General features: G+C 37.7%; 2 protein-coding genes across 2 annotated transcripts; one reads left to right on the forward strand and one right to left on the reverse strand.

The window, feature by feature from the left end:
• Positions 1–3,153: 3,153 nt before the first annotated feature.
• Positions 3,154–8,577, reverse strand: commd9 (COMM domain containing 9). Its single transcript, XM_042411387.1, has 6 exons — positions 8,491–8,577; positions 7,321–7,437; positions 5,949–6,088; positions 5,043–5,077; positions 4,837–4,940; positions 3,154–3,772 (listed from the first exon to the last, which is right to left on the reverse strand). Exons 1-6 carry the CDS (start codon positions 8,542–8,544, stop codon positions 3,635–3,637), a joined length of 588 nt encoding a protein of 195 aa, XP_042267321.1. The 5' UTR covers positions 8,545–8,577; the 3' UTR covers positions 3,154–3,634.
• A 1,446-nt stretch (positions 8,578–10,023) lies between these two features.
• Positions 10,024–17,336, forward strand: LOC121897086 (endophilin-A3-like). The gene is made up of 10 exons (XM_042411376.1): positions 10,024–10,202; positions 11,718–11,786; positions 11,886–11,958; positions 12,772–12,915; positions 13,163–13,296; positions 14,014–14,172; positions 14,977–15,080; positions 16,024–16,148; positions 16,263–16,316; positions 16,505–17,336. The coding sequence occupies exons 1-10, from the start codon at positions 10,158–10,160 to the stop codon at positions 16,714–16,716; spliced, it is 1,119 nt and encodes a 372-aa protein (XP_042267310.1). The 5' UTR covers positions 10,024–10,157; the 3' UTR covers positions 16,717–17,336.
• The last annotated feature ends 3,813 nt before the right edge of the window (positions 17,337–21,149 follow it).

Consider the following 21,149-nt stretch of genomic DNA (forward strand, 5'->3'; position numbering starts at 1 on the left):
TTATTTATTAGTGCATTAAAAAATATTATCTATTAAATTATCTAACCAATTTTTAGGAACAGCCTGTAGCTGATGAGGAATGGATGCTAAATTTGATAAATTTGCAGAACCGGTCGGCTTCGTGTTTCTTAGCAGACTCACCATTCTTTTCCTGTTACCTATCATGACAGGAATTGAGCAAGCTACCGACACACTGGGCCCCGGCTTTTCCTGGGAAGAGACATGAATGCCATCAGCCTTGCAGCCTGGACCCAGCACATATCAGTTATAGCTTGCTGTATTTTGTATAGCCAGTGTACTCCAAGAGGGGGGAGGAGGGGGAAAGGGTGACTGGAGAGGAGAGTGACTTGGATGGGGTGAAGGTGGTGAATCCTCAAAGGTGGAAGTTGGTGGGGGGGGTGGACTGTCATGTTTAAAGCTGTCTTCAGGCGGAGGCTGAGGTGGTTCTCTTTCAAGGTTTCTGCCGCATTTCGTTGTCTTCTTCTTGTTTTGATTCCTCTTGTCTCTTGTCCTTGGCAGAGGGAACAGATGGGTGAAACAGGAGGTAAAATAGGTGAGAGATAAACAATTTTACTCCTGACTTGTTAAGGAAAAGTCAATCTGCCTTAGAAAGATGTCTGTGGTCCCAGAGAAAGTTGAAATTGTCAATAAAGTGCAGTGAATGGACGGTACATGCAGTTGAGAGTCATGTGTTTAGTGCCAACAATCTGCTGAATCTTTCTCAGTGGTGGTAAAGGGCCACTGATAAACACCTCAGCAAGAGCTGACTGTGTTCAACAGATCACTAAAGTCTCGTTTCAGCTCTTCAGACTGTTGTTTCACAACATCACTGGTCCCTATGTGCAGTATGATGTTTTTCACAGTTGGATGTGCAGCCATGATACGCAGGATTCTCTCAGTCATGTTCTTGGGAAAGCAGAGTACTTTGGTGTTTTTACTGCACATGCTACCCACAATCAGAGTTTAAGTCCCAGTCGTTAGCTTTCCCTGTAGCCTTTTACTTTCTGATTTACTCTCAGTCCTTACCCTGCTGTGTGAAGAAGAGAGGTTATCCAGGTCATCAGACGGAGATCCAGGGTCCTGCAACAGTGGAGCAACTCTGTTCTCCAGTTGCTCACTCGGTTGTTGGGAAATGATACAACACTCAGATGTTTGTATAATTTCCATGCATGATCTCATAACTTGTGTGACTTCACAAAATAAATTGGTGATGGCAAAGTGGTTGCCTACATGAGACCCATACCATAACTGAAATAAATAATAGGTTTGGCCAAGCCCACACCATACAATACTTAAACTATAGGCCTAATACATAAATGAAGGGATATGTCATAAATAAATAAATACATAAAAATATAATATAAATATACATGAATAAATGACAGTTTACTGATGTTTATGAAAAGATATCAAGACAAACTGTTGACAGGATTACTTTACTACAAACACTAAAAAGGAGTTTATTGGATTTTACATGCACTTATTCACACGACCACAAGAGGTCGCACATGTAAATATTGGTAATTTTTGCCCAAATTTTAGTCCTACACTGTTGTTTTTCTTGTGAAAACAGGCTGATCATAACAGAACATTTCTATCATGTAAACTGATTGTTTTGAAATGTTCTCCTGCCATCCTGGTTATTGTCTAGTGTCCTGTAAGCCAAAGAAAAGGTGCAGGGCACTCCAATAAACAAAATCAAATCGAATCATGTTAACTGAAACTGCTGGACACAAGATGTCTCCTACTTCACCGTAAAGTCCATTCTCAGTTTGTGAACACTGGATGCTTCCAGTTTCCACATCACACTTGTGTAAGATGTATATTGGACCTTCGATCTTTAACTCAGATTTAAGGTGAGCACAGAGAAACTTAAATAAAATGCTTTTTTGGCTAATTATCAATCTATGTTTTTGCTACATTAACATTTGAAATAATAAGATGACATCGGTCGAATTTGACAACAGCTTGAGCTTGAAGTCAGTAATGCTTTGTAATGTTTGACTTTATATTGATCATGTAGTCAACATGCAGCAGCTGAACATCAGTTTGACCTTCAGGTTGACTTAAACTGCTGTAAAAGTTAGTGTTGTCTCTAAATATCAATGCTCCGGCTCTATTTTCATTCTTTACCACCTTTCTAACTGTTTCCATGACAACAGCTCATAATAAATGAGCTCCACCTGTTCAGGAAGGTGTGAATGTGAAGTTGTATCTGAACTCTGAACAACTTAACTAACCTGTTTTTACTCAGTTTGAGTGTAACTGTCACACTACCATCAAACTAAAGTACATTTGAACTCATGCAGAGCTGCTGCCAATGGCTGCATGCTGCTGTTTCTCACCTCAAACACAGCTTTGTATTTCCCATTGCGACTGAAGACAAACGATAAAAAACACAGAAAAGTATTTGAGATTTCAAAATGAATTTGCCTCTTTATTTTTTTTCTTTACTTTTGATTATAATCCCAAATTAAAGAATAAAGCCATTTCCTTTTACTTTTAAATGCTTTATATTTAATGTCGAAAAAAACATGGGTAACATGATTTATACTCTCTGTGTGAATAATCTGATGAATCCTGTATGTTTTTATTTATTTTTCATGTTCTTGTATGACATTGTCGATGTGTATCCATATTCTAACTTTGCCAAGTCCCCCTGTCATTACGCTCAGGGTCGGTTCAATGCATTTGCCATAAAGATAATAAAGATATATATATATATATATATATATATATATATATATATATATATACAGAAGGACTGTGGATTTTGTCTTCTATCACTTACATTTAAAGCACATTATGAAGGGATCTTCTAATGGTCAGTATGAGCAGGAGGAATGATTACAGTAGACTTGAAAAGTTGTGAACCTTTAACCTGCAGTTTTGAAAGAAGGTGGTAAACATTCTCGTGTTAAACTAGTAATCTTTCAGTATAACTTGAGTCATAACTTCATAGTAACAGAGAACTTGTAATTTATAAAGTTAAAGGAAGTTTATTTGCACACAACATGACTGAACATAATAATTGTAAATAATGTAAATGATTGCAGATCATATCTGTAAAGACTGATCTGAAGAGACGTTTATTTTCATACCAGTCAAAGTATTTATAGTTAGACTATAGATAAGACAGTTTACACTCATCACTTCATGTTTTGACCTCTTTTTATTCTTTTGATTAATTATTAAATCTACTAAATGTCAAAATAATGACAAAGGTTCATCACAAGTTGCCAGATATTCTTCGATCTGCAGCCAGTAAATAATAAGACACAAAGAATTGCAATGTTTTTATGTTTTTGCAGTTTTCATTCTATATTTTTACTCAAAGACAGAATTAAACAATAAATCATTTATTAAAAATTGTACTTGATTATTTTGTCTGTTAGTCCACTAACTCGATTCATTGTAATTAGTTTATCAGTGATGATGAAAACCAACTTCTTCCAACTTGACAAGAGAAACTTTCAGGAGGAAAAACAAAATAAATCAACATTTTGGTCCAATATGTAGATTTAAACAGTTTTCAGTCCAAACACATCCGTCTGTAAAAAATGTCCATTAACAGAGATGTGATGTCATTACATGAACAAGCCAATCAGCTGTCTCGGGGGGAAGGTTAGAGTCCTCATTTCCCAGCGACCACAGACAGCTGGTCGCGGATGCGTCCCAGTCCGTCCAGTATGGTGTCCAGGGACTCCCTGCTCAGCTCCACCGTCACCGTGGAAACCGACTCACCGCCCGCTGACTGACACGGATCCTCCATCTGCAGACAAACACATCACACGTTAATAAATAAATGTTATTTATTAATATGTGATGTGTTTGTAAGATTTTAAATTTACACATATAGAAAACAAAAGAGCTGAAAAAAACAAATAAACTCGATTATATAATCAGAGTTCAGGAATAATAAATCTAAAGTTGATCATACAATATGCAGATTACAACAACAAACCTGGACCTCGACTCACTCGTGCTATTATATATATATTTTATTATAGGATAATTAGGGTTTAATATTTACTCGTGAACACTGAAACTGAATATAAATCTGTCTTTAAATTTACTAATTTTGCAGATAAGATAAGTATTATGTGTTATGAGTAATGATTTCCTTTGTCCAGTTGATATTGTAGAGATGCAAATTCATTCACAAATTTGCAAGTAATCAAAATACCAAAAAACAACAGACACAGTGAACTTTGGGCTTCTAGATGTCTGATGTCTTTTTAGCAAGTAGATCTACACATAATAATCTTTTTAGCAAATGTTTTAAGCAGAAATCTCTTATTTAAGTCTGCAATTACTGATTTTTTTGTCCACTAGTTTTCACTAGTAGTAGTGAACACAACACTGACATCACATCACCTTTTATGTTTATATGTTGAACTTGTTAGTAAACAGTTTCCACATCCAGCAGTTACGGAGCAACATTATCATTCATGTGGAGTCGTGTTTCTGTCCACCTGGTGAATGTAAGTCCAATATTCACTCTCTTTTAGCTCCGTTCTACCAACTCCTGAGGGAAATATCTGGCCACGACTAACACATTACACACTGAATACTAAGGAAAATATACATTTTCATCAAAAGACTAAAACTAAATGAAGACAGATGTCTGCCTCCATCACCTGAATAACTACAACGCCCAGTTAGACCTGAGTGGAACTGACCTGTTCAACTGTCACCCAGAAGTTCTGCTTTCCTACATTTTCATTGTATTTTAATGTAAATTGATGAGCAGTGGCTGCATCAGTTCATGTGAATGATGGACAGAAAGTCACATGACCTCAGTAGATTGATGCTCTGGTTCTGCTTCGTACCAACCTTGAACTGAACCATGCAGGTCGGGACGGACATACGACTGACTGAGTCTGAGCCCGTTACCATGTCGACTCTCCAGTCCAGCTCCTTCAACTGGGGGAGAGAGACTGTACACACACACACACACACACACACACACACACACAGTTTAGTCTCTAACACACGCAGCAGTACATGAAGATAAAGATAAAACATGATTATGGACTCACTCTGATTACTGACAGCTTCTGTTCTCCATGTTGGACTGAAAAACATAAGAGGAAGACGTGTGATGTCATCACAACCTGCACTTACATCATATTCAGCCAAACAATAGGAAGAAGAATATTTATGCCTTATAAATAATTCAAAATGGGTTTGATATTATTTATTATGTACAAGTGTTGTTCTGTTCATGGTAGTGAAGGCTGGAGTTGGCAGTCAATGGATTCATGCTGCTGACGCCTGATGCTACCATCTGCGAGTCTCAGCAGACATCGAGATTCATCAGACCAGGCTGCATTTTTCCAGTCTTCAACTGTCCAGTTTTGGTGAGGGTGTGCCCACCGCAGCCTTGAGCTCGATTTATGGTCGGTCAGCGCTAGTTCATACGACGTGATGTGCTCTCTGAGATGCTTTTCTGCTCACTACAGCTGTAAAGAGTAGTGATCTGAGTTACTGTAGCCTTTGTCAGCTGCAACAAAGTCTGACCTCTCTCATCAACAAGGCATTTCCGGCCACAAAACTGCCACAAACTGGGTGTTTTTTGTTGTTTTGCACTGATCAGGAAGTTTCAGAAATACTCAAACCAGCCCATCCGGCTCCAACAATCATTCTAATGTTTGATGTGCACATTATCTGAAGCTCCTGACCCGTATCTGCATGATTTAATGCACTGCTGCCACATGATTGGCTGAATAAGCAGGTGTTCCTAATAAAGTGCTCAGTGAGTGTATATTCATGTTTTTCCTGCTTTAAATCCAAATATAAGCACATAACTGTTTTCTTTCTTCTGCAACACTGACACCCAGTGGTAAAACTCGTTCCTTCTTTTGCCATAAAGAAGGAAAAGTGTGATGTTTGGTAGCTGACTGATGGAGTGAAACGAAGCAGCAGGTGTGTTTTGTGCAGCTGACCTGTTCTCCAGCAGGATCTTGGTGAGCAGGTTCTTCAGGCTGGAGTGGAAAGATTCAGGGAAGAGATGGAGGATCTGCTCAGGAGAGCTGAGGTTGTGGAAGAGGACGTGATGAGACAGAATGTGGAGAGACTGGACAAGCTGGAGAAAAGACAATAAATCTAAATTTATTCATTACATCACATACAACTAACAGACACCTCTGATTTTTATACATTTAATTCCCAAAGCTGCTCACTGAAACGTAAAAATCGCAGAAAATCTCCATCTTATGAAGTTATTTTTGTCTATTACTGAACCCTAAAAGTTTTGGTTTCTCAAAACAAGTGAAAAAATCTGCCTACGTCGTACAGCTGCAACTATTAGTCAATCAGACAATCATTGACAATTAATCAGCAACTATTTTGACAATCGATTAATTGTTTTTCAATGCTGGTTTGTTTTCAAATGTGACAACATGGCTGTTCTTGGCTCCTCAACATGTCTTGTTTGTCATTAGTGACAAGTAGATTGAACAGAGCTGCAACGATTAGTCGATTAATCCATTAGTTGCCAACCATTAAATTAATCGCTGACTATTTTGATAATCGCTTCATCGTTTTAGGTCATTTTTTAAGAAGAAAATGTTCAAATTCTCTGATTCCAGCTTCTTAAATATGACAGTAAACTGAGTATCTGGACTGTTAGTCGGGACATAAGAAAGCATTTCATGTCGGGCTTTGGGAAACAGTGATCGATATGTTTCACCATTTTCTCACATTTTATGGACCAAACAACTAATCAATTAATTGAGAAAATAAAAATGATCGTTAGTTGCAGCCCTAATATAGAATATCTGAAGGTTTTGGACTGTTAGTCAAAGCAAGCAAAATAAAAACATCACTGGCCTCTAAGAAATTGTGAATGTTATTGTTTCACTATTTTTTAAACATTTCATCGACTGAATGATTAATTGAGAAAATAGTTGGCAGATTAATCGATAATAAAAAATAATGTTTAGTTGCAGCCCGACTGTGCAGTAAAATTATTTCAGCCTGTTCAGATCAGCTTGTCAGAGGAATCTGTGTTGAAACAGGACGGGATGCAATAAAATTACTTTACAGCTTGTAGACAATGATATAAACAAAAATAACTTAAAAACCTGGAAAACTTAATGCACATCAAACCAACAGGTAACTTCAAAGTCCCCTTGAACACACTATGAACATTTACCACATTTCATTGAATTAAAAATGGCAATTAACTAAACGGATGGTAGCTGAGATGGAACCAAACCTCTGTGCAGCACATACTGTATCTTAAAAATCTCATTCATATATTCCATAAGGATACAACAGATGGTGAAAATGACATCATAGGCAGGTGTCTGTTACCTGTGCAGCCTGAGCCGCAGGGATGCTGAGCGTCGCTGCTGTGGTTTCTGTCAGCCGGCGACTCGGACCTCTGTGACTCTGAACACAAACGTCCCTCACTGCGTCTTTAGACGGAGCCTAAAGAGATGAAAACACTTCAGAATCAACAACATCAGCACAGCTCACGACTAGGGCCGCCACTAACGAGTACATTCATAATGATTGTAGCTGTTATTTTGTGGATTACTTTCTTTTATAATCGATTGATTGTTCAGTGTATAACATCATTATTTCCTAAAGCTCAGGTGAACATATTCAGATGACTTATTCTGTCTGACCAACAGTCAGAAACACAAAGATGTTGAATTTAACTGGAAAAGTAGCAAATATTCACATCTAAGAAGCTGCACCAGAGATTTTTTGGCTTTTTTTGCTTTAAATAAATGACTTGAGGATCAATCAATTATCAAAAATTGTAGCAAATTAATTTTCTGTCAATCAACTAATCGATTAATCATTATTAGTCATTAATCATTTCAGCACTTGAGACCTACAATTAGAGCTGCAATGATTAGTTGATTAATCAATTAGTCAATCAACAAAATTCATCACCGACTACTTGAATAACAGATTGATTGATAGATTGATAGATTGATTGATTTTTATTTTTAGAGAAAGGTATTTTATGACAGTAAACTGAATACCTTTGGGTTATGGATAAAACAAGACATTTGTGGGTTATGGGAGACAGTCATCGAGATTTTTCACTATTTTCTGACATTTTATAGACCAAACCAACTAATCGATTAATCGAGAAAATAACTGACAAGTATTAGACAGTTAAGTCATTATATTGTACACCATTTCTGTAGGCTAACTTACATCAAAATAATGAATGTTTGCTCTCTTTCTTCAAAAAAAAATCAATGACACTTCATACTGAGTTAAACACACATCAGTCTAAATCAGTGTTGAACTTTATTTAACAGTTAAAATAAAACCAAAGTGTCTTTATCAGAGTTTATTTCACTACGTCCTGTTTTTAATGCAGCGGCTGTGAACGTTAGCTGTTAGCTGTTAGCTGTTAGCAGGCTAATGTTGACTGTTTTATAACATTCAGACAACAAACCACCATTTTTTTTTGTTTCCAAGCTGCAAGTTTTAAAAACCGGTGATATTATCGAGCTGTACCTTCAAAAGAAGCTGCAAGTTCTCGAAATGTTCGCTGGAGACAGCGGCAGCCATGTTGACATGTGACGTTTACTGATTGTCACGTGACATATAGATGGCGCTACTGCTCATGGGAAATGCAGTTCACTCAATAAAACATGCAGGATGAAAACTTAAAGTCAGATGAGACTTTATTGTAGTGGGAAACATACAATAACATAAAATTATACTGATAAAAAGTAATGTAATGCAAACAGTATTAGCCACACCAGAACATATGCTTTTAAATTTAAATATATGTGTATAAAAATATAAAAAAGATTGTAGGACTGAAGCAGTGTGGGAAAGAAGCAGCAATAGAGCACACAGAGGGAATAAATAAATAAATAAATAAATAAAGTCTTCTGATTTGAAAACATACAGAAATACAGAAACAAACAAATGAAAATGTGATAATAATTCATCGCTTACCATTATTACATCTGTAGCTTTCCAGTCGTTTTTCACCTGTCATCTCTGTAACAGTTCATTTACATGTTCATGAGAGCTTGTAAATCCAACAGCAATTACGACCCTTATATCTAAAGAAATACACAAAAATAGGCTGTATGAATTACATGAAAATGAACTAATAGCTGCTGTAATAAACCCAGTGAAGGCCTACATGATAGTGATCCTGACTGATATATTATTATATATGACATCATTAGATTATTAATAGTGAAGCATCAGTGTTAGAGCAGCATGTTACTGTTGTAGCTGCTGGAGGTGGAGCTAGTTTACACTACTTTATATACAGTTAGCTAGTTTAGTCCAGTGGTTCCCAACCTAGGGGTCGGGCCCCTCCAAAGGGTCAGCAGATAAATCTGAGGGGTGGTGAGATGATTAATGGGAGGGGAAAGAAGAAAAAACAGTTCTGATACACAAATCTGTTTTCAGTTTTTGGACTTTTTCTCTAATCTTTGATTTTTGCTGAAATATTGGATCATTTGAACATTTATTGAAATGAAAGCATGTGAGAAGTTTAGAGGGAAAAATCACTATTTGGTGGAGCTGTTAACAACTCATAGACATGTGAAATGTGACCCCGACTACACACTGCTTTTTGTAAGACGTCAAAAGACAAAAAGGTTGGAAACCACTGGTTTCATCTTTAACAATGTGTTGTATTTTAAAAGCTTGTTATATTATCCATTGTGTCAAATCTTCATCTGAAAAGTAACTAAAGCTGTCAAATAAATGTAGTGGAGTAGAAAGTACAATATTTCCCTCTGAGATGTAGTGGAGTGGAAGAATAAAGTAGCATCACATGGAAATACTCAAGTAGAGTACAAGGCCTACATCCCACCACTGTAGGCTGTTCTTTTACTTGTAATGGATTATTTTTAGAAAATGTTTTTTTTTCTATTTAAGTTAAGGATCTGAATACTTCTTCCACTACTGATGAATACAAACCCTAGTACACATATAAACCCTTTTTTATAATAAGAAATAATAATAAACAGGTCGCGGCGGTTGCAGCGGGCTGCCGGAGGGGGGGCTGGAGGGGGGCGGAGCGGCTCGGTGCACTGACTCTCTGCGGGCGACGGAGCATCTCAGACGGGATGGAGCCTGCGGGTACCCGCCGGCAGACCCACTAATCCCCGGGCCGCCGGTGTGTCTGTCCGGTCCGCCGGTGACGGGTGACGATGTCTGTCTCCGGGATGAAGAAGCAGCTCCATAAAGCCAGCCAGGTAACCGGGACAAACCGGGCCGAGCCAGGTTGAACCGGACTGATGTGTTTTATGAAGCCTACATTCCGGTCAGTGGTTTTACTGCGACACGAGGCCTGCTGTACAGATCGATACTGTTAATGACGTTAATGATGACAGATCATTTATCACGTCTGATTTATGTTTCCTTTGCAAACCTTTTCATCTGGAATAAGGCTTTTACTGTTACTGTTATTGTTATTAATGTTTATTTTATTAGATGTGGATTTACAGTATGAATGACTACAGCTTCCACTCAGTACTACAGACACTATTGTTATATACAGTGGTGAAATGTAATGAAGTAAATTTACTCACTTTACTTCCTTTTTATGGTACTTTGTACACAACCACAACATTTAAAGGATGGAAATATTGTAGTTTTTACTCCATTACGTTTTACTTCACAGCTGTAGTTACGTTGGCCTACTTTATTCTTACGTAATATCATCTGTTTATAAAATAGCATTGTTATAGATTAGATTACCTAATAAGTTAACATTAAAATACTGCTTACATTTACATGTCAGTGGATCTGTATTAATATTCCAATGGAGCCTAATATAGTGAATTAGAGTAATGTGGGACAGTTTTTGTAATTTGCACTTTATCAATATATTTCAATAGGAAATCTGTAATTTGGTATTATATCATGTCCTTTGTTCCTTTTATGTCTGCCATTTGTAAATGCAGATTTTTAGAAGTGCAATATAAATAAACGTATTATTATTATTATTATCAGTAGTAGTAGTAGCAGTAGCATGATTATTATTATGATTATTATTATTATTTCCTGGGTAATTTAATCTATAACTATGCAATATATTTTACAAGATTTTTTTTTAATTTACAAAAAAAATACAAAAAAACCCAAAACAAACATACATTTAAAAAAGAAAAAAACAATCAAACAAACAACAACAACCACAACAAAAAGTGCAGAATGTTATTTACACATTATAAAATATGTAACATAGGAGTTTGATATACAGAACATTGTCTCACAATTAATTATTAATTTCATCATCATGGGTCTATTTGACCTGTATTAGGAGGAAGCAGGTTTCATAATGAACTCACACAGGGCTGCTCAGTATTAATCTGTATTAACTGCTAACACATAACACTGAAACACATTTCCAGACTTGATCCTAGTTAATTCCTGAATTGTATTTAGTATCGCTGATCAAAACAGCTATTTGTTCCACACCAAGAAGATTAAAAACTTCAAATAACAGCGTTTCTAACTTTTTTTTTAGCTGTGCAGCCGTTTGTCCTAGCAAACAAACAACAGGACAAGGAGAGAAATTTATTTTCATTATTAGTGAAATTGAATAAAACACTTTTGTCCAGAAGGACTTGACTGCAGGTCAACACAACAACATATATAATATAATTAGAGTACTCAAGTTCTCCATCGCTGTTGCCTTCAAGCAATATTAATGCTATTATATTATTATATTAACACTATTACTGCCTCTACTGCTCTTCCTGCAGCTGCTGAATGAAAGGCTGATGGGAGCTGAAGGAACCAAGATGGATGACGACTTCCTGCAGATGGAGAAGGTAAAACTGTCAACACGCCAACATGTGCTGTTACCCTAAAACCCTAAAACTTCTCTGAACTGACTGCTTCCTGTCTCTCTCTCTCTGTCTGTGTCTCAGAGTGTTGCAGTGATCCACATTCTGCTGGTCGAGCTGCTGTCCAAAACCACAGAGTTCCTCCAGCCGAATCCAGGTACAACGAGGAGAAACAGCTGAAATGAGCACTATGTGGGCTTTTAAAGTTCTTCTGTTTTTCTTGCTGTAATCATTCCTCCTGTTCATACTGACCATTAGAAGATTCCTTCATAATGCACTTACAATGCAAGAGATGGGGGACAAAATCCACAGTCCTCCTTCTGTGCAAAAATGGATTTAAAAGTTTATCTGAAGCTAATATGAAGCTTCAGCGTCCAAATGAGTCAAATCAAGTAGATATCTTTCAACATTACAGTCTTTTTAGTGCCAAAGTCCCTCTTTTTGTTACTATACTTCCACTTGCAGCTCAATAGGGAAACACTGTCCGAGGAAACACAAAGAGGGAATTTGATGCTAAATAGACTGTAAATGTGTCAGATATCCACTTGATATGACTAACTCAGACTGCTGAAGCCTCATATAAGCTTCACATCAACTTTTAAATACATTTTTGCACTAAATGACTGTGTGAGGAAAACCTCTTTCACTGAAAAAGGGTGAAACAGTCCTTTAAATTAGCTCACATGTAGTGCGTAATATGTTAAATCCTAACTTAATCTCTTCATCTCCACACAATTAGCCCATAACTCCTCTGAGCTTTGCAAACTGTGACTCACTGATAAAGAAATATGTATAAATAAAAATAACACAACCTCTCAGATAATAATAAATAAAAGAAAATATGTAGTAAAGATGACATGTATATGAATAGATCCTCTAGAAACCATAAACTACTATTAACAGCAAATAATATAAGTGTTTTTTACATCAATACTATTGTCACTGCTGTAATTTCTTTGTGTCTTCACAGCGTACAGAGCCAAACTGAGCATGCTCAACACGATGTCCAGGATCCGAGGGCAGGGGAAGTCGGTGGGCTACCCGCAGACAGAGGGCATGCTGGGAGAGTGCATGCTGCACTACGGCCAGGAGCTGGGAGCTGCTTCTGAATTCGGTACTCTCTACACAACTAAGAGCTGTGTTTCCATGGTAACAATCAGAATCACCTGCTGACAAATGACCAAAAAAAAAGAGGAAAACATGGCTCCTAATTTGTGACAATATCATTATGGAGGGATAAATTAGAAGGGGAACAGTTTTAAAGAGACAACATTTACACAGACGAACATCAGCACCGATTCTTTTTAAGTCTCCTGCTTTTCCTGTTGTTTTTATTGTTTGTTCATTCGTCCTCTGTTCAGGCGGCGCTCTGGCCGGTGTAGGTGAAGCTCTGCAGCAGGTCGGACAAGCCCGGGACGCTCTGGACGTCGACGTCAAACGCACCTTCATCGACCCTCTGCAGGACCTTCAAAACACAGATCTGAAGGAGATCAGGGTGAGAGGATCGCCGCTGTCGTGATGTTGTTTCCATCATGGAGAGAAAACACAGAAACACAAAACTGCTGTTTCTTTTCTTTCTTGAGTGTGACGGTTTCATGACATTTAAAATAAATACACTGTTCAATGATTGAGGAAAAAACATTTTATATTTAAGTAGAGAAAAAAATGTTTTGCAAGTTCATATTTTTGTGCAACATGAGCAAAAAAGTCATAATTGTACCAGGACTGCTACTAATATTTTCATTATCAATTAATCTGCTGATTATTTTCTGAATTAATCGATTAATTGTTTTGTCTGTAAAAATAGTAAAAAATGACGGTTATAATTTTGTAGAGTTCATGACGTCTTCAAATATCTTGTTTTATCTGATCAACAGTCCAAACATATTCAGTTTACTACTCTGTAAAAAAAAGAAAAGCCTCAAATCCTCAAATATGAGAATCTGAAACCAGCAAATGTTTTGCATTTTTGCTTGAAAAAGGACTAAAACAATTGTTCGATTATCAAATTAGTTGCCAATTAATTTTCTGTTGAACGACTAAGGGATGAATCAACTAATCGTTGCAGCTCAAATTGCTTCCAGAGGAAACAGGAAAGAACTAAAACTGTTCAGATTTAAAGGAATAAGCTCAAAACCCTTACATTAAAAGTGAAAGCACCTACATTTTACCCAATTATTAGAAAACTTCTTTGCTCTGATTGGTTCCTCAGTACCAGCTGAAGAAGCTGAACGGTCGTCGGCTTGACTTTGACTACAAGAGGAGACGAAGAGGGAAAGTCCCGGTGGAGGACGTCCGGCAGGCCTGGGACAAGTTCATGAGCTCCAAGGAGCTGGCGGAGAGGAGCATGTTCATCCTGCTGCAGAACGACGTGAGTCTGAAACAACAAACTGAGACTACTGAGTGTATTTCCACCAACCTGAGTGGAAACGTTGGAAATTTGAAGTTGGAAGATCTTTATAAAGTGTTTGTTGTCTGAGGTGTAAAAGTTGGCGTGTGGAAAAAATGTAAACAGATTTAGTGAATAAAAGAAACATGTGACTTAAACGTCACTCAAGTTTCCACTGATGAGACGAACACATCAGATCTGTGTGGAGCGATGAGGAGACTGTAACTGATACGTGATTATGGTTTTCCATCGTTAGAGATTTGACTCCTTTAATCTCATTGTGTCTCTTCTTCTGCAATGCTTTAATGGCACAGACCCAATATTCACACAACACTAGTGGATGGAAACAAGCATTCACAACATTTTGTTTGGCGTATTTTCTAGAAATTCAGTTAAAATGTGTCCTACATTCTGATGGAAACTCGACTACTGAAAGTAGCTGAAACCAGCTGGATGCTGCAACAGTTATGTTGTGTGATCAGATCAGTTCTGATGTGTGAGAATACTGTGCAGTAAAAAGTACACTATCACCCCCCGTCAGGCCAATCTGTGTCATTTTAAAATACCAGACTGGAGCAGAGAGATGCATTGTTTCTGTTCTTTTCATCAGAATCAGAATTACCTCCGTCCGAGAGACTGTTTGTGACAGACACACAAACAAAGATTGATTCATGTGGTTTTTTTTTAAATAATGAAAGTGAGCAAACATCACTAACACACCGTTCATCAAAGTCAGACCACGTCTGTGTTACAGCTAAATCCTCTCCGTCATGTTTCCTCCTGCAGGTGGATCGACTCAGTCGGCTGGCAGCTCTGGTCACTGCACTGCTGGACTTTCACCGCCACGCCCACCGCATCCTGCTGGGTCTCCATGGCAACCTGCAGGCTAGGTGAGTCTGGGTTCAACACCCAGCACGTTTCTCTAAAGGGAAGGGTTAGGGTTAGGATCACCAAAATCAATATGATTCTACACATGAATATCCAAAACAAAAATTCATGGAAATCTGGCTGCTTGTTACAAGATAGCTTCTGTTACTAAAAATGGGCAAAGATCCTCTGGGAGCATGACCGTGTTATGTTCATATATATAGTTTATATGTAAGTGAATATTTTGTGCCCAACCAAACCACAGTGAGTAGAGGTTTATTCTTTGGAAAAAAACTTTTTTTTAATCTTTATTTATTCAGGGAAGCTTCACAGAGATCTGAGGATTGAACTGGTGACCTTCCAGTTAAAAACTCACTTCTCAAACATGCATAACACTTAACACTCATTTAATCAGATTTTCAGTTTGCTTGGAGACAGAAAACTGGCACATAAACAAGAATACAGCTGAGGACAGCTGCGGCTGATGGAAATGTCCTTAGATTTGCAGATATATTTGGTCATAAACCACAAAATGGATGGAAATTTTGACCCAATGATGGTTCTAGATGAAATATCAGAGGATCACCCACATTATTATAATTCATCCTCTGGGGAACATGAATATCTGAACCAAATATCATGACAATCCATCCAATAGTTGTTCAGATATTTCACTGAAAACACATAAATGTCAACTTCATGGTGGCGCCAGAGGAAAAGTCAGAGGATCACCAAAGTCTTAGGGATTCACCCTCTGAGGAATTAATTCAATATTTGTTGAGATATTTCATGCTGTTAGGGAGGCTAAACTTCCCCAAAAAAAGCATCATATCAAGACTGATGAACATGTTTACAGGATGAACTTGGATTAACAACAGAAACAAAATGATTGTAGGGTTTAATGTGAAAATACACCTTTAACTTTAAGGTTTTTTTTTTAATACTTGTGTGTATGTTGTAAAACAGGCTGACTGCTGCCAGTAACAAACCAGAGCGACGGTTTCGCCCCAGAAAGATCCGAGTCAGAAGCGAACACAACGTCAGCATCGGATTTTACCACCAGCCATCTATCACATCCACGGTTCACTCAGGTTACTCCTAGCTTCTATTAAAACATTATTTTACTGTCACATTTCTACGGAATAAAATATTTAATTGTCTAAAATTTTGAACTTATGTTTTTCTTACACATCTTTTGTGTGTAGGAGAGCAGTTCACAGCGTTACCATCCAGACCCAGCAGCCCCATTTCCTGTTATGGTAAGAATATACTACCATCTCCAGTTATTATGAAGGGATCTTCTAATGGTCAGTATGAACAGGAGGAATGATTACAGCAAGAAAAACTGACTGTTGTTTTAAGAAGACTTGAAAAATTATGAATCGTCCTTTAAGATCTCTTCCTCTCTCTCTCTCTCTTTCTCTTTCTCCTGGCGTCTCTCGTCCAGCTGACAGTAAACTGGTCCTGGATCAGCCCTGTTGCCGGGCGCTGTACTCCTTCCACTCTAACCACAACGGCGAGCTGAGCTTCAGTGAGGGTGACCTCATCCTCCTCACTGGTCAGGTCGACGCCAACTGGTACGAAGGCACGCTCGGTGGCAAATCAGGATTGTTCCCCGTCAGCTACGTGGACGTGGTGGTACCTCTGCCGTTACCGTGACAACGTATTAAAAAAAAAAAAAAACACATCCATAGACTCCACGCTCACCTCAGAAATCAGATCGTAGATGCTGATCTGATTTCTGCTCAGCAGCGGACGATATGCAAGTTTTCTGCTTCTAATTTGCACTTATTCACAATTAAATCAGCAGGCGACCTGTCTGTTTTAAAGGAAAGGAAGGCCATAGTTTCTACTCGACAGCACTTTACTTTCTGATCTCAGAGCATCTCACGTCATACTTCACCTCATAAAAATACCAGCCGGCTCTTAGCTGAGGTGTGTAAAGCGAAGCTCGGTCAGTTAAGTTAAAACGACAGTTAACACGACATTTTTTACACTTCAGCGTATTGTCCCTTTAAGACTTTTAGCTACATTTCCTTCACAAAACTGCTCCTAACTTTTCACATCACATTTCTACCAGTGTCCTCAAATGCTAAATGCAGCCACATTGGGTCTGATACTATCTGCATTGTAGGGTTTAATAGTTTTCAGACTGCTTTGAATAGAACACTAAGGCACAATTACTGTAAATGTAGAATCATTAATGTAAATAAACAAGAGTCAGAGGAAGTTATAATAATTCAGCTTGAGGGGAACATGAATTTGTGAACCCAATTTTACTGCAATCCATCCAATAGTAATAGATATTATAATGAAATAGATATTTTAATTAAAGAACTAGTCAACCTCATGGTGGCACCAGAGGAAACGTCAGTAGAATAAATCATCTGTGAATCATGAATGTCTGAACCAAATTTTTATGCCAATCCATGACGCAGATGTTGAGATATTTCACAGCTGGTGGCACTACAGGAAAATTCAGAGGATCTTTAAAGCGGTCAGAATGTATCATCTAGGGACCTTGAATATCTGTTGTAATTTCCGTGACAATCCATCGAACAGTTGTTGAGATATTTCACTCTGAATCACAACCTCATGGTGGCGCTACAGTAAAAAGTCAGTAGGATTCACTCTCTGGGGAACATGAATGTTTGAGCCTAATTTCGTAGCAATCTGATAGTTAAATATTTTAGTCTGAATCAAAGCGGTGGACTGAGATGGTATCCATGGAGCTGTGCTGCTGATGTGGCTAAAAATACCGTTAACCTAGTTTACATCTAATGGTAACAGTGAGGTAGGGGTTGTGTGTTGCTCACAGAGGCGGAGCACCAGTGATCAGTGTTGTTCATCTTGTACACTATGCATGTAAGTTATTGTACCTTGAAGACACTTTATCTGAGCAAGGTGTATTTTTTCACTTTTGTTGGAGGCTAAGCTAGCAGTTTCCCCTTGTTTTCAGTCTACATGATCTTTGTACAGGACACACACACACAGATGAAACTTGTCTTAAAGGGGTCATAACATGCTTTTTGTGATTTTTTTTTTTACTGTTATGATGTTGGATGTTAAACATGGTCAGATTTCCAAAACTTGAGGTGAATGTATGTTAAAATGCTCCCTGTAAGACAAAAGTCAGGGCTTCAATCTGATCTGGGACATTTTGTTACCTTTGTTTCCTCATAGTGATGATGTCAGATTTTTCACACATGCCCACAAATGGCGTTCGGTTCTGTAGCCTTTGATGCTAAGGTTGCTCCATGTGTTGTTTGCGTCGTCCAATCGCATATTTCGGATCTGATTTGGGCTCCAATCATGGATGTATTATAAGAGCTAGATACCGGACTAAAAATGGCGCCCATTCAGTCCTATAGGAATTGCTCGCCTGGCGCATACGACAAAAAAAAATATCTAGCTGCCGAGTTTGCTTCTGCGTGTTGTGCGGCCCACTGAATATGCGCAGTAGTGTTTCCCCCCACTGGCGAGTTCCCACTCAGCCCATAGACTTTACATTGTGATGACGTCACAGATTTTTAAATCGCTTTTCTTGGCTCGAGGAAAGTTTTACAAACATAAAACCTCCATGGATCAAAAGTTCATAATAGAAAGAGTCATAATTGACGTTGTTTGCAGTTCGAGGGGTCCTGTCAACAGTTTTACAGACGTCTCTTTTACGGTGGTGGTCTATGGGGAAAATCCTTTTTGGGCCGCAGGGGGATTTTTCGCTGCAATACCGCGAGTGACCACTGGGAAAAATTGGCTGCGAGGCTGAGCGGCGGCGCCCTATCCAGCTCTTCTTATACATCCATGGCTCCAACATGTATGGATGTATTTGAGAAGTTTCCATGTGTAGTAAAGAAGGAGAAAAAGAAGTGAAATCCTGCTACTATTGTTTGTTTACGTAGCCTCTGGAGTGGGAGGAAGCTTCCTGAAACTAACCAATCAGAACAGAGTGGGCTCATCAGGAGGCGGGCCTTAAAGAGACAGGAGCTAAAACAGCCTGTTTCAAACAGAGGCTGAACTGAGGGGCTGCATAAAGGACCAGTATAAGATAAATAAGGAGTTTTTAACTGCCCCAGAATATAAATATAGACCTGAAAATGTGCCGAATATGTGTCCCTTTAACCAAGTCTATTTCTTGGTTAATATAAACTAGTTAATATAGACTAAATCCCTGTAATTAATATAAACTACTGTAGCTGATACTGTATGAAATAAACTACTGTAATGGTTTTAGATTAGACTACTGTAGATTAAACTGACTTACATCAGCTTTAATGTGATAAATATATAATTTCACACAAATGTAGTGAAAAGATTGAGGTGTATATTTGTGGTTTCCCAAAATTATCTATTAATGAGTAAAATGGATGAAACACCAGGAGACACAGACAAGAGTTTTCATTTATTTTACTTCTCTCTTTCAGGGTATCAGTCTGTCTGTAGAAGACGGCTGGAGAATAATCGTAAAGATGGCTGTATTTTTATTTAATAGCTGAATGATGAGTTTTCAAATTTCATTTCATTTTAAGCAGTGACCAAAAAACTTTTAATACCTTTAAGAGGAATTTAACTGATTTCCTCCAAATCCAAACAAAACTGAGAGAAACCAGACGGATTATTTGCTCATCAGTTTCTGCATGACGACTCACTTTGCTGTAAACTGATTTTTTGAATGTGATTTAATATTTCAGGTGTATTTACAACACTCGGCCTGTTATTCCTGCGAGCACAGACATGTTTGTTGTACAAGGACAAGAATCACTGAGAATGTATTTCTGCAATAATTTCTCTGAGTAATAAATGCTTTTATGTGTGATTTTTGCCTTTCTTGTCTCTGTAAATAATAATCTGTAGTAATTTCCAACCTTTAATGATAGAGAAACAAGATATGTTATGTGAATTCATGCGTATGTTCACAACATCATTGATGTTCGCTGTAGATCAATGTAGTGAAACACAGCCAGAGGCAGAGATGTCTGGCACAACAACATGTAAACAATAATTACATAACAACAGGCAGAGAAACATACAATATCCACACTGAGCTGAGTACAAAGATTAGTATTTTATTTCATTATTATCACTGTTTGCAGCAGGTTTCATCTTTATGCTTTTCTTTTCTTTAATGAAGGAGTTGTAAGGTTAAATAAAAGGTGTTTTCAATGTGTGCAAAGACAGTTTAGTTTTGGTAGCACATTTCAGAAAAAATTCCTTAAAATAATAATATGGTTACATTTATCTCTTCTCAATTAAAACTGTTTCCCCCTTAACCATTTGTAAGACTCCTGAAGCAAAGGAAATTTACTTCTGTACCTGAGCAGTTACGAATCTAACAAGACCATATCATTAATCTAAAATAAAAAATAGGCAGCAACAAACAGAAAAGTCTTCAGCCTTGATTTCAAACAACTGAGAGTTGCAGCAGAAAACTGCACATCTATAAAATGCTGATTTTGTCAAACCAACAGTCCAAATTAAAGATATTCAGTTTGCAAAGACAAAATGAAGAAAAGCACAAAATCCTCAAAGCAAATGTTTGGAATTTGAGTTTGAAAAGGGACTCAAATGATGTTTTCAGTGTTAGAGCAGCATGTTACTGTTGTAGCTGCTGGAGGTGGAGCTAGTTTACACTACTTTATATACAGTTAGCTAGTTTAGTCCAGTGGTTCCCAACCTAGGGGTCGGGCCCCTCCAAAGGGTCAGCAGATAAATCTGAGGCTAGGTGAGATGATTAATGGGAGAGGAAAGAAGAAAAAACAAAGTTCTGATACACAAATCTGTTTTCAGTTTTTGGACTTTTTCTCTAATCTTTGATTTTTGCTGAAATATTGGATCATTTGAACATTTATTGAAATGAAAGCATGTGAGAAGTTTAGAGGGAAAAATCACTATTTGGTGGAGCTGTTAACAACTCATAGACATGTGAAATGTGACCCCGACTACACACTGCTTTTTGTAAGACATCAAAAGACAAAAAGGTTGGAAACCACTGGTTTCATCTTTAACAATGTGTTGTATTTTAAAAGCTTGTTATATTATCCATTGTGTCAAATCTTCATCTGAAAAGTAACTAAAGCTGTCAAATAAATGTA

Source organism: Thunnus maccoyii, chromosome 5, assembly GCF_910596095.1.
Source record: "Thunnus maccoyii chromosome 5, fThuMac1.1, whole genome shotgun sequence".
NCBI lineage: Eukaryota > Metazoa > Chordata > Actinopteri > Scombriformes > Scombridae > Thunnus > Thunnus maccoyii.

Excerpts from the sequence above, each read along its gene's own strand:
- commd9 (XM_042411387.1), bottom strand. The coding sequence starts at position 8,544 with ATGGCTGCCGCTGTCTCCAGCGAACATTTCGAGAACTTGCAGCTTCTT. Across the intron at positions 7,438-8,490 it reads ACTTGCAGCTTCTTTTGAAG|GCTCCGTCTAAAGACGCAGT; the intron begins GTACAGCTCGAT and ends TCATCTCTTTAG. Across the intron at positions 5,078-5,948 it reads AAGATCCTGCTGGAGAACAG|TCCAACATGGAGAACAGAAG; the intron begins GTCAGCTGCACA and ends TATGTTTTTCAG.
- LOC121897086 (XM_042411376.1), top strand. The coding sequence starts at position 10,158 with ATGTCTGTCTCCGGGATGAAGAAGCAGCTCCATAAAGCCAGCCAG. Across the intron at positions 11,787-11,885 it reads ACTTCCTGCAGATGGAGAAG|AGTGTTGCAGTGATCCACAT; the intron begins GTAAAACTGTCA and ends TCTGTGTCTCAG. Across the intron at positions 16,149-16,262 it reads CACATCCACGGTTCACTCAG|GAGAGCAGTTCACAGCGTTA; the intron begins GTTACTCCTAGC and ends TTTTGTGTGTAG.